Below are 11,109 nucleotides of genomic sequence, written 5' to 3'. Positions count from 1 at the left end.
GCACGTCTTCCAGGAGACGTCGAGCACTTCCTACGAGGATAGACCGATAGAACCGTCTCGAGGAAGAGGAAAAAGATACAACGTCCATAAATTCCATTACGCGCGTACGCCAACGCCAGGTCGCCAGGTATCCGTCCCCTCACCCTCACCCCGGCCTGTAAGTGCACGACGTAGATCACGGATCACGTAGATGCGGTCGCACTTTAACAAGAAGGGAAACTAGCAGGAACACGTGAATTGTTCCTAGAGACGTAGAGATTCTAGACAACACCGAGGAACATTGGAACGTACCTCGAAGGCCTCTTTGTGAGTAACCAGTAAACTGTAAAGTGTAAAAAAATAAATAATCTTGCTACGTGCGAGGTGGTTTCATGGGAAATATTTGCATAACTGTAATGATAATATATGCCCGCTCGAGGCCACGTGGCCACGTGGACTACAATTTTTAGCCACTTGCTCATTGAACCAATTATATTTATATATATTTTCATGTAGATATTGTGAGTGTAGGGATTCGGGACGAGCTGTAGGGAATTTGCGAACTGCGAACCCGGGAGGGAACAATAGGGGATTTGCGAGCTCGGGGCCCGGGAAGTACGTAGGGGATTCTTCCGCGACAGGATGTCGGCTGTCGGCACCGCTCCGCGGCTCGTGCGCGACATAACTGCGCCAGAGCCGCCAGCCGCCAGAGTGCCAGAGTCCAGGCAAGTCCAGGCCCAGAGCCAGACCAGCCAGACTCGCAGCCGCAGCCAGACGCCAGACATCACGGCGCGCTCGTCTGATTTGCATGCACTCGCTACTCGCGTGCGCTCATCCGCTGACGGTCTTGCACGTGATATCAGCTAATGCCACTTGCCGTAGGCACCGTCGCTCGGTAGACCGGGGAGTCCGGGAACCCGTTCGTGTCACACGTCGCATCTCGCACCGCGGGATGCAGTAGTCGCGGTAGTTTACTATCGACGGCGACTGCTGAGATAGGGTAGTGCTACGACTGCTACGGAGTACGGAGTAGTAAGACCAAGTAAGACGTCGCTTGCCACCCCGGACGGACCGCTGTAAGGTTAAGCGCAAGGAGCACGACGCGAACGCCGGAGGACGACGGCGAGATGGACGGCAAGGTCGACGACGAGAATCAGCGTGGCGTCAACGACGGCGACTGGGTCTGCCCTGACTCGCAGTACGTAGTTTCGCTACGACGCGTCGCACCCTCGATCACGCCCCCTCTCCCTCCCTGTAACTACGTTTTTATCTCCCTAAATCAGGATTCGGGTGCATCACGCGTGAATAATGATCCGTCGATTTTCCCCTCTCTTTTTCAGATGTGCCAATATCAACTTCGCCAGGCGTAACTCCTGCAATCGCTGTGGGAAAGGTACGCAGCTGTGCACAGTCGAAATATTAATGTTACACTGACGCATGAAACTGTTTTGCGACGATCTTGTTTAGCAACAATGGTTTATATCGAACGTAGAGTGCCACTTGCATATTAGATAAATAAAAATAGCAAATGGAGTAGCACTCCAAGTGAGTTTACTCCATGTGAGACGTTTGGACACTTTATTTATCGATATGATTTTCTGATGCAGATAGAGGCGAATGCCCGAAAAAGAAAAAATTAGGTCAGGAAATTGGGAAAGCAGCCGCGGAAAAAAGTAGAGGACTTTTCAGGTAATGCCACGTTTGGTATCAAGTTATTTCTTCGTGGTAATAAACAATGTATGAAAATCACGTACTTGTTGTATGTGTATGGAACGTGCATGAATATATTATACATTGTGAATGAATACAACAATAAAGTGTGTGCATAAATAATAGGGTGAGACGTAAGCTAACGTTTTTATGTATATAAAGAACATATTTATTAGATTTTAACGCTATGTGTCGGGTTCGTGGACTAAATGTCAACACATCTAGTTATTAAACATGTATAAAAACAGGCAATGTAGTAACAGTGTATAATACTATTTTGCACTTTCATCTCTTTCAACGTATCTCTGTATGTGCAAAGCATAAAATTTGTATTGCAGCGCGGACGACTGGCAATGTAGCAAGTGCGGTAACGTAAACTGGGCTCGCCGGCAACAGTGTAACATGTGCAATGCCCCGAAATTCGGTGAGATAGAGGAACGCACGGGATACGGAGGTGGGTACAACGACCGAGGAGTCGTCGAGTACAAGGAGAGGCGAGACGACGATGACGAGTATGACGAGTTTGGACGGCGTAAAAAAAAGCGGAAACTAGAGAGGACGTCCGACGACGACTCGAAGGATTCCAAATACAGCAGCCCGTCGCGTAGTAAACCCAGAGATAAGGAAGAGAGGAACGAAGTAGACGAGGAGGAGCAAGAAGAAAACGTAAAGTCTTTATGCTTTAAAGCGACGTGACGTGAAAAGTGTGATGTCACGCTCTTCAGTAGCATCGCGTGAAATACTTGGCGAATACTTAATCGGTAATAACGTAAATCACAGGAGGAAGAGGACGAGGAAGAGGAGGAAGATGGTGATTTATCCAAATACGATCTTAGCGAATGGGATGACTTTGCACCAGCCCCCAAAAAAAGGTACGTATACATACACAGCTAAGTTATTATCCGTTGTAAGTTGTAAACATTATTTTGACAACATTGTGACGTTTTACCTTTCAGTGCAAACGGAAGTACTACATCTTCAGAGGCGCAACGGTCAAGGTAAATTAACAGCGGTAATGCACGGCAAATATATCCGTTAACTGCATTAACATACGTAACAATGCACGGCTTTCCTGTATTAAATTAACGACGTTTCTATCAAAAACGTTTATTAATAAGGCATGAAACTTATTTACAGAAACGGAGATGATCGGCGCGATTCAGGCACATCCAACCAATGAAAGGCTGTACAGAAGGACAGGTTTGACTTGGGTTTCGGGTATAAAATTGATTATGATGAACAGAGTTGCAGACAGCATACAGTGTGATGAATTTTGCTATAAATAATGTATAGTCCCAGATCCTTAAGACTTAAAGTATAGCTTGCTTTTATTGCGCGTATATCTCGGTATATATCGCGTAAAGACATCGAGTTAGAGAGATTAGCGACGCGATTTAGCGAACCTTTAAGAAGCGCAAGTGTTCTTCTCATTCAACGTATCAACTTTTTACAGGAGTGAACCAGGAGACGAAAGAACGCAACCGGTGCTCGGCAACTAAGAAATATACACAACAACGCAACAACTTTTAGTACGTTAGTATGCACCTTTGGATATAAAGTGCCCGATAATGTGTGACTTATTACAAAGGGAAGTCGACTAACGATAAGCTTTACATTTATACGTGAGCTCATAACTTCGTTGATCCTAAGGAAGCGAAATGTAGGTCTCCTCTATTTGCGCGGGTGTATCGTTGTTCTAACGCGTGCAGAGTTTATGAAAAACTACTTCGGCGCAAGTAGCATGTTTCGCTAGCGAGATACGAGATTGATACGTCCAACATGAATCTATAGAAGAACGTATACACAGCTCGTTTTACAAGCTAAATATGACGTTGTAGAAAAAGATCTTACTCCTATGTAATAGATGGTGTCAACGCTCTGCGCCAGTGTTCTAAGATTCCTATTACTTTATCACAAACGTAACTATGTCGATGTAGCCGTGTCACTGCTTCACATTGCTCAAGTTGCCTGAAGGAATCTAACTTTTCTTCTTTTGTCCCCTCATCTCTCTCTTTTTACATCGTTCATCTATGCATAATGCTCGGATTAAGTGGACACGCGTCAAGTGTAGTATTAAAGAATCATTCCCCAAACAGAGCAGATATGTATTTTGCATCTTTTGGAAGAGACCAAAAGGAAAGGATACGTTCTCTTGCTTTGACTATCACAGATTTGAGTAAGTTGAGAATCAGCCTGCTCACTTTGAAAACGTAGCGCTTTTTTTTAAGTTAGTCGCGTCCCGCGTCTTGGCAGATACGGACTCTTATCGTCAACTCCGACGGCCGTTCTTGAGAATCGCAAAACGATTACCGATCAAATATCGTACTGACTTCTTGTAAATATCTTTATTTTTCATTTATAATAAAAATCATTCATCAACAACATAATTGTTCTTAGTTCAATTAATTCTTTCCTTATATTGTAAACTACAAGGTAAGGGAAGGGGGAGGGAAGTCATGATTATGCACAGAGTTGGTCATAGGGAGGATTGATGAAGGAACGTTGGGGACGGGCGATATTGAAGGATTATGTTGCAACAGGTATATATATAATATATATATATAATATGTATAATATGTATATGGTATATATGTACAATAATAAATTTGAGCTTGTTTGACTGTGTTTAAGTATTTTAGTGATAAAGGAAGGATGAATTACGGTACCGACGTACCAAAATCCTCTTGCTCATCATACCATGCACATCTGCATACGATTACTTTATCCCGAGCAACCATTATGAACAAAGCACAAAAAGAGAGGAGAGATCTCACCTGTTTTCTTCCTCTCTTAATTTTTTTTACACTCGAGTGTAGTAACGTATTTCTTAATCTAACAATGTGCTTCTCGATCGCTGAAGTAACGACTCCTACAAAACAAAAAAGAAAAAAAAGGAGAAACCAGATTGTACATCAGTATTTACACGAACGCGTGGGACAATATTCATACGTCTCCGTTAACATTTAGGATTTACAAATAGTTCCGGAAGATTTCGATTTGAAGCGACACTTCCAAAACAGGATAACAGATTTGGAAACACGACATTCGGTGTCATGGCCCAGAAATTAAAAACAGAAAACGAAATAAAAAAAATTTATGCAATACATACATAAATGTCATACACAAATCAAACGTTAACTAGAATTTTCGCGCGTCAGTCGTCAGGATTATCCTTGAAGGTAACTCAGCGATGCTCGTCAATACCCATCATTATTCCTGTCCTTTACATCATCGTTAGCACAGTTTACACTTCCAGAACTATCTCGCGTGATTAATAGAAACATCCCTGATAGACGAAAGATAGAGATAAAGATAGATGGATAGTTAGAAAGAGAGCAAAAGAGATATTGAGAAAGAGAGAAAAAGAGGGATGAAAGGCCACCGTAAAAATCGTCCTTGTTCCCGTCGTCATTCTCGTTCTCGTCATCGTCGTCGTCACGATATGAATCAATACCGGGCAGCGTTTACTTCGGCATGAAAAATTGCTGATGCGAGTGCGAGTTCGGCGGTGGATGCAGATTAGGATGCGGCGGCCCGCTGCCTCTGGTACCAGTGGCGTAAAGTTGCTGCTGGAAGTTGTGAAACTGTTGAGCATAATTCGGGTCGGACATGCTGGGTCCGCTGCCGACGAACGGGCCGGTTTTGAACGTGCTGGTCGCACCGCCCATGCTCGGTGGTAGAGGCTGAGTAGCGTCGGGCGGCGGTCCCAGTCCCATCGGGCTGGCCTTGTTGCCGGATACGCCGTACATGCCTGGATTCGGCTGGTTCGGCAGATTTTGCGGCACCATGTCGGGCGGGAAGACTTTGTCGGAATCCATGGAGCCGCCTGGGAAGACGCCGCCACCTACCATATGCTGCATCCGCATCAAGTTCGGTTGCGGTCGCATGTTGCCGACCGGTCTCATGGACGGGTGCATGGCGCCGGGAGAGTTCATGGACTGGCCATCCATTCTAGGTGAGGCACCCATACCGGGGATCCCGGCGGCATTCATATTGGACGGCATACCGCTATGCGGACCTCCCATGCTATTCGGCACACAACCGTTCGGGAAGTACTGAAGGTTCACGGAGGGTGTCCCTCCCATTTTCGACTCCAGATTAGACAGCGGATTAGTGAATCGCTGAAGGAAATCCAGACTGGGTGGGCCCCGAGGCGCGTGACCGACGTTTGGCCTGGCCGGCAAGTATTGTATGGTATTGGGTGCATTCGGCTTTACTTGAACATTCGCGCCGTTGTAGGGACTGGGCCCTACAACCCCATGGCCGGTTATCAATCTTGGTGGAGGCGCGTGTCCAGGGTCACCGCCCGGATAACCAGCACCGGCTGCACCGACGCCCGAATGGCCGCCCATTATTCCGTGACCACCCATCATGGCGGGATGTCCCATCTTGCTGGGAACTCCGCCGGGGCTGCCCGTATGCGAAGTGGTAGGGCTGTAGCTCGTTGGAGGACCCGCAAGACCCATGCACATTCCGCCAACCTCGTTGCCGGGTTCACCACTAGTTGCACCCATGTGACAGCTCCCGTTCATCTCGCCGCCCATCTGCATCATGTGCATGCCGGCATGTGGATTACCAAACGGCATCATGCCGCCAGCATTGCCGGAATGCATAGGCTCGTTGCCCAGCGACGTGCTCGCCGCCGTGTTCGTAAGCTGTTGGCTCATTTGCGCCAGGGATGTTATCGGATCGAACGTTGTACCCATGGTGTTCAAGCCACCAAGTCGACCGCCAATGTTGTTGGGATTGAGAGGCACGTTATCAGATGGTTGACTAACGTTTATGGACGGCCTGCCGCAGGGGAAGGAACCACCGGGGGGACCACCGCTCAACGATGGCACTACCGTCGTATTGCCAGACGTATTCGGATTTACCACCGTAGGCTGCTGTTGCGGAGGCTGCTGCTGCTGTTGTTGCTGTGGTTGCTGCTGCGACTGCGTTTGCTGTTGCTGTTGCTGTTGCTGTTGCTGTTGCTGCTGCTGCTGCTGCTGCTGATCTTTTACGGACGGTGGTGACGTGTCGGGTTTCATGGTAGGCGATGCCGGCACCGTTCGCGGTGGACCCATACTGTCGGGTAGGCTGGTGTTGTGCGGCGTCGGACTACTTTGCGCGCTCGCGCTGGACTTGTTGCCTGGTTTCGCGGAATCCGCTGGAGTATGCGGCGCGGCGCTGCCCGGCGTGTGTGGTGTGTGTGGCGTGTGAGGACTATGCAGAGAACCCGTGAAGCCTCGGTTCATGCTGTCCATCTGTACAGGACTCGCGCCCTCTGATCTAGTAGGGAATTGATTGTTGCTATCTAAACTTCCTGGCAAGATTCTGTTGGGCATCTCCGAAGACGTACCGGTGTTCCTGTTGTCAATGTAAAGGAAAACGTTATAGTTATGCGAGCTTTATATACATATTACCCGAGATTTTTTTCGCTCGAGTTATGTATAACTCGAAAATTAAAATGAGAGAATGAAGATACTTACGTAGATGACGTGCCATCCTTCAGACTCGTATTGGGTTGTTTCTGAATGGTCAGTTCCTGCCCCTCGAACGTGCTAAGGTATTGAAGTTGATGAGGGCTCGGTACTGGCATCAGATTTGCTTCCTTCACGGCCGATGCATTAACGTTCCCAGCATGTTGCTGCTTCTGTTGAGCTAAGGATTGTAGCGTTCGGCAAAACATACCGTCCACTAATGCAAAAGGGGCACACAAATGTAATTTATAATTTACAAAAAAAAAATCATAAGTCATACTTTGAGATCAAACCAATGAAAAATTCTTTTCAGGCAAACTTACCGTTTGGTTGTTGATTGGTAGGAAAATCGAGGGAAGCATCCTTTTGAGCAGTAGCACCACTAGGACTAAGTGCAGCAATATGGGAATGAGAGACTGGTGTTCCTGGGTTGCTGTGGTTCAATCGCGTCGTCGAGACGGCTGCTGTGGCTGCCGTGGAAACGGTCGGGTTCGGAGAGTCCTGACTTGTCGGGCTTTGCCCCGGCAGATGGCTGGTCCTCTGATTACCAAGCTGGAACTGCCTGTTGCAGTCTGCCGGTGAATTCAGAGCGGAACTTGCGCGGGGTGACGGTAGCGATAGATTGCTGGTTGGATTATTGGGCGACGATGGATTCGGACTTTGAATCGCGATTGGCACGCTGGCGGACCGAGTCGTTTGATGATACGGTGGTGGCGGACCTTGACTTCGCGGTACTCCGATCATATTGGCACCGCGCAATGGTACTGCACCAGGATTACCGACAGTTGTCTAGAACATGAAATCCGTGTATATATTTACATATACATATATATTTTTTTCGCGACAAATATTTTATCCACGACATTCACATAAGTTTATCACACAAAAAAAACATACCTTATTTTTTGCTTCAAGAAAGTGATGCTGCAATTTATGCCAATCCATAGACGAAGAGCATTGATTTGGAACACCAGGAGGAACATTCGTCGGAGGACACGACACCGTCGTTCCTTGCGTCGTATCTGTTAAAGCATTGCCAGTTTGTTCCTCCTTGTGACCGTGAAATAATATCATTTGCATTTTTCGTAAGGTCGCCAGTTGGACTTCTCTGTGCTGCCTTTGTTTCGGCGTCAAGTTTTCGTCTGGAACTTTGACACCTTGGAGAGACGGTTGTAAACCTCCTGGGCCTGGGCTCGTTGTGCCACCTAACAAATTTGGACTGTGGCCCATGGTAGCGTTATTAGCGGGTTGAGGGTTGGCTGCGTTAAAAATATAGAATACATTAAATCTTGTCACAAAAAAAGTTAATTATTTAGATAATTAGATAAAAGATTTAATAAAACGTATCTGACGTACCTGAATTAGGTGAATTCGGCACAAGGCAAGGCACGTCTATGTTTCCATCATCCAATGATGGTTCAGAATTACCGAGGGAGTTTCCACCGTTTATGTTTCGCAAGTTAGGTTGTTCGTTCCAAAATTGTGGAGCATTCGGATCTAGCGCTGGTAAATCCGGGGGTTGTTCAGTCGGGAAAGTATTATTCGCATTTCCCTGATGGCCTTTCTGTTTCATCATAGCAAGATTATTTAACCATTGAGCAGGATTTTGTCGAAATTGATTTACTTTATTTGGATGTTTCTAAAAGAATAAAACGGTAAATATATATTAATGGCAATCAAATAAATAATAAGTAATATGTGTGGTGTGTGTATGAAAAGACAACGTACCAAAAGTAACATTTTATACGATATTTACATTGAAAATGATATAAATCAAACCGAGACAACTTATGAAATAAATGAAAAAATAAGGATATGAAATAATATATTGCATTTCCATATTTTCATATGACACTGATAAAAAATTATGCTAAATTTTTCTATAACCAAAAATTCAATTTTTGTAACAAGCTGCTCATGTGTGTAACAGAGAATCTGGTACAGTACTATTAAAATACGTCAATGCTGCACACAATACCTCCAAATATTTTTTAGTGCCTGGTTGTGCACAATGATAAGCGATGATCGTAGAATATTCGCCTCTCAACACCGTCTCTGCGGCTTTATTTGCCAACGTCGTAGAAAATACAAAAATCTGACTCTGCTGTTGCATGTATTGAGCCTCCCCGCTGCTCGTACCAGTTCCCATCTGTTTTCCCACAACATTACTGACAAGTGGTTGAATGCTGTCCGCTGTAATAACATTTCCACTATAATCTACAGCAAAAAGGACATGTTGATTACGCTAATATAACGTATGCGAGCGAAGAAAAGCAAATACACACGTGACGTACAAATAAATACAATACGATAAAGATCTGCAGATATAAATCAAGTTACGCTTACCAGGTAGTTCGTCGGCGGGCGTGTTAGGGTCTCCTTCCTGCTTGACCGAATTCAGGATGGGCTGCGTCCCATTAGCATTCTGATTCTCCCCAGACATGGTACCTTCGCCGTTAGACGGATCCAAGCAAGGATCTCTCGGGCACTCGGAGGTGTCCTCTCCAGTCGCATCGTCGTTTCCACCCGTGCCTTCTTCCTTAATTTTAACAGGGTCGGCGTCAGGTTCATCCTTGACAACCGTGGTAGGTGGACAACAGCTGGGCTCGTTGGGCTTCTTTTCAGTTTTCATGGCTGGAGCGTTCCAACGTTCGCAAACGACCGAGCGGGTCAAACCTTGCTGATGCTGCGGTTGAACAGCGGGAATAGACGCATGGCCACCAGCACTAGGTTCGCGTTTCCCCGATGCCCTGGTGTCGCGCACGGCACGCGTACGCGAAAGAGACGGGGCTGGACGAGTGGAGAAGATGGAGAGAGGATAGGGGGATAGGTTAACGGCAAGACGCACGTCGTCCGGTCGAACGTAGATGACGCGCGCTCACCAGACGGCACCCACGAAACTGTTCGCAGCTCCGAGCATCGCCATGTGGCCACTTGCCGTGGAATAACACGATGGATCGGTACGGACGACGAGAGTTGAGTCTATCGCGCGAGACGTACGCCGCGCACCGTGGCCCCGGGGATGCTGCGGAGGAGCCTCGCCACCTGGATAACCGCGCACCGATCACCGATCCAGTCGTGTCGCGGCCGGAATACGACCGACGTACGCTAGGGCGAACCGGCTGGAAGCTGCGCCGGAACGCGACGATAGTCCCGTAGCACTAGTCCGCGTGGGAGAAAGTTTATCCCAAGTGTCAGCCTCACCTCCACGGCGAGAGCATAACGCACCTTTTCGGCTGCTGCTGCTGCTGCTGTGTGTGTGTCGCGCGCGGCTGCTGCGGCTGCGGCTGCGGCTGCGGCTACGGCTACGGCGGTGGCGGAGCAGCGGTGGTGCGCGGTGCATTCACGCGCCGCGGGGCCACTCACGGGGACGCGACGGGTCCGGGTATCAAACGGCGGTGCGGACGCACGTTACTTGCGCGACTCGGGGTGTCCTCCTTGCCGTCGTACGCGCGAGCATTGTTCTCTCAATCCCCGACTTTATTTGTCACTTCATGGTCGCTTTGATTATTTATTTCTTTTACGCACGGCTGCCAACTGCCCGTCGAAAATTCGACGGAGTCGCCTGATGCGCGCCGCCCGTGCGCCCGACGGAGATGGAACGTTGCGCGGTCCGTACGGGCGAAAGCGGGACGCGAGTATCGTGATCGTGTCCTTGCCGCGCGCACGCGCGCTCGCCTCTCGCCTCTCGCCTCGCCGCCGCACCGTCGCCCGCGAGGGTTACTATTTTGGTCTTTCTTTGGTTATATTTTCGCCTTCTCGTCGCCTCTTTCGATCGTGGCGGCGGCGCGGCGGCGGCAGCGGCAGCGGCGACGGCGAAGACGACGCTCGGACGCTGCCCGACCCGCGACCGCCTTCGCGTTCGTCGACGCTGCACGGCGCGATAACGAGGAGAAAAAGAGGATGCTTTTGCCCCCAGATTTTATTTCGCACTCGAATTCGCGTTTCGCGTCCGCGA

The 11,109-nt window shown here is 48.1% G+C and overlaps 2 protein-coding genes across 7 annotated transcripts; one reads left to right on the top strand and one right to left on the bottom strand.

Annotated features, from left to right (window-relative positions):
* Positions 1–540: 540 nt before the first annotated feature.
* Positions 541–3,568, top strand: LOC139824003 (zinc finger Ran-binding domain-containing protein 2). Of its 4 annotated transcripts, none has more exons than XR_011734974.1 (8): positions 541–1,177; positions 1,320–1,372; positions 1,587–1,668; positions 2,028–2,355; positions 2,470–2,561; positions 2,646–2,701; positions 2,827–2,889; positions 3,143–3,568. XR_011734974.1 is itself a non-coding variant. In XM_071796502.1 (8 exons), the coding sequence occupies exons 1-7, from the start codon at positions 1,107–1,109 to the stop codon at positions 2,867–2,869; spliced, it is 711 nt and encodes a 236-aa protein (XP_071652603.1). In that variant the 5' UTR covers positions 541–1,106; the 3' UTR covers positions 2,870–2,889; positions 3,143–3,568. The 4 variants fall into 4 exon arrangements, 2 of the variants coding, with proteins under 2 accessions (XP_071652603.1, XP_071652609.1); XM_071796502.1 differs by having other exon boundaries at positions 2,646–2,687; XR_011734966.1 differs by having other exon boundaries at positions 545–1,177; positions 2,646–2,687; positions 2,827–2,976.
* Positions 3,569–4,768: 1,200 nt separating this feature from the next.
* Positions 4,769–10,827, bottom strand: Lgs (BCL9 domain-containing protein legless). 3 transcript variants are annotated; one of them, XM_071796224.1, is made up of 7 exons: positions 9,498–10,827; positions 9,130–9,368; positions 8,508–8,790; positions 8,049–8,410; positions 7,475–7,940; positions 7,161–7,368; positions 4,769–7,038 (listed from the first exon to the last, which is right to left on the bottom strand). In XM_071796224.1, exons 1-7 carry the CDS (start codon positions 9,781–9,783, stop codon positions 5,154–5,156), a joined length of 3,729 nt encoding a protein of 1,242 aa, XP_071652325.1. In that variant the 5' UTR covers positions 9,784–10,827; the 3' UTR covers positions 4,769–5,153. The 3 variants fall into 3 exon arrangements, with proteins under 3 accessions (XP_071652325.1, XP_071652341.1, XP_071652333.1); XM_071796240.1 differs by having other exon boundaries at positions 8,508–8,715; XM_071796232.1 differs by having other exon boundaries at positions 9,130–9,344.
* Between the last annotated feature and the right edge of the window lie 282 nt (positions 10,828–11,109).

The sequence above is a fragment of the Temnothorax longispinosus genome, chromosome 1, assembly GCF_030848805.1.
Source record: "Temnothorax longispinosus isolate EJ_2023e chromosome 1, Tlon_JGU_v1, whole genome shotgun sequence".
In the NCBI taxonomy this organism is placed as follows: domain Eukaryota; kingdom Metazoa; phylum Arthropoda; class Insecta; order Hymenoptera; family Formicidae; genus Temnothorax; species Temnothorax longispinosus.
This window is presented reverse-complemented; position numbering and strand designations above follow the sequence as displayed.

Bases quoted from the DNA above. Each gene is read 5' to 3' on its own strand.
- LOC139824003 (XM_071796502.1), top strand. From the start codon at position 1,107: ATGGACGGCAAGGTCGACGACGAGAATCAGCGTGGCGTCAACGACGGC. The intron at 2,356-2,469 runs GTAAAGTCTTTA...CGTAAATCACAG, and splicing joins AGGAGGAGCAAGAAGAAAAC to GAGGAAGAGGACGAGGAAGA. The intron at 2,562-2,645 runs GTACGTATACAT...TTTACCTTTCAG, and splicing joins GCACCAGCCCCCAAAAAAAG to TGCAAACGGAAGTACTACAT.
- Lgs (XM_071796224.1), bottom strand. From the start codon at position 9,783: ATGAAAACTGAAAAGAAGCCCAACGAGCCCAGCTGTTGTCCACCTACC. The intron at 9,369-9,497 runs GTAAGCGTAACT...TTTTTGCTGTAG, and splicing joins GCCCGCCGACGAACTACCTG to ATTATAGTGGAAATGTTATT. The intron at 8,411-8,507 runs GTACGTCAGATA...TTTTTAACGCAG, and splicing joins GCCGAATTCACCTAATTCAG to CCAACCCTCAACCCGCTAAT.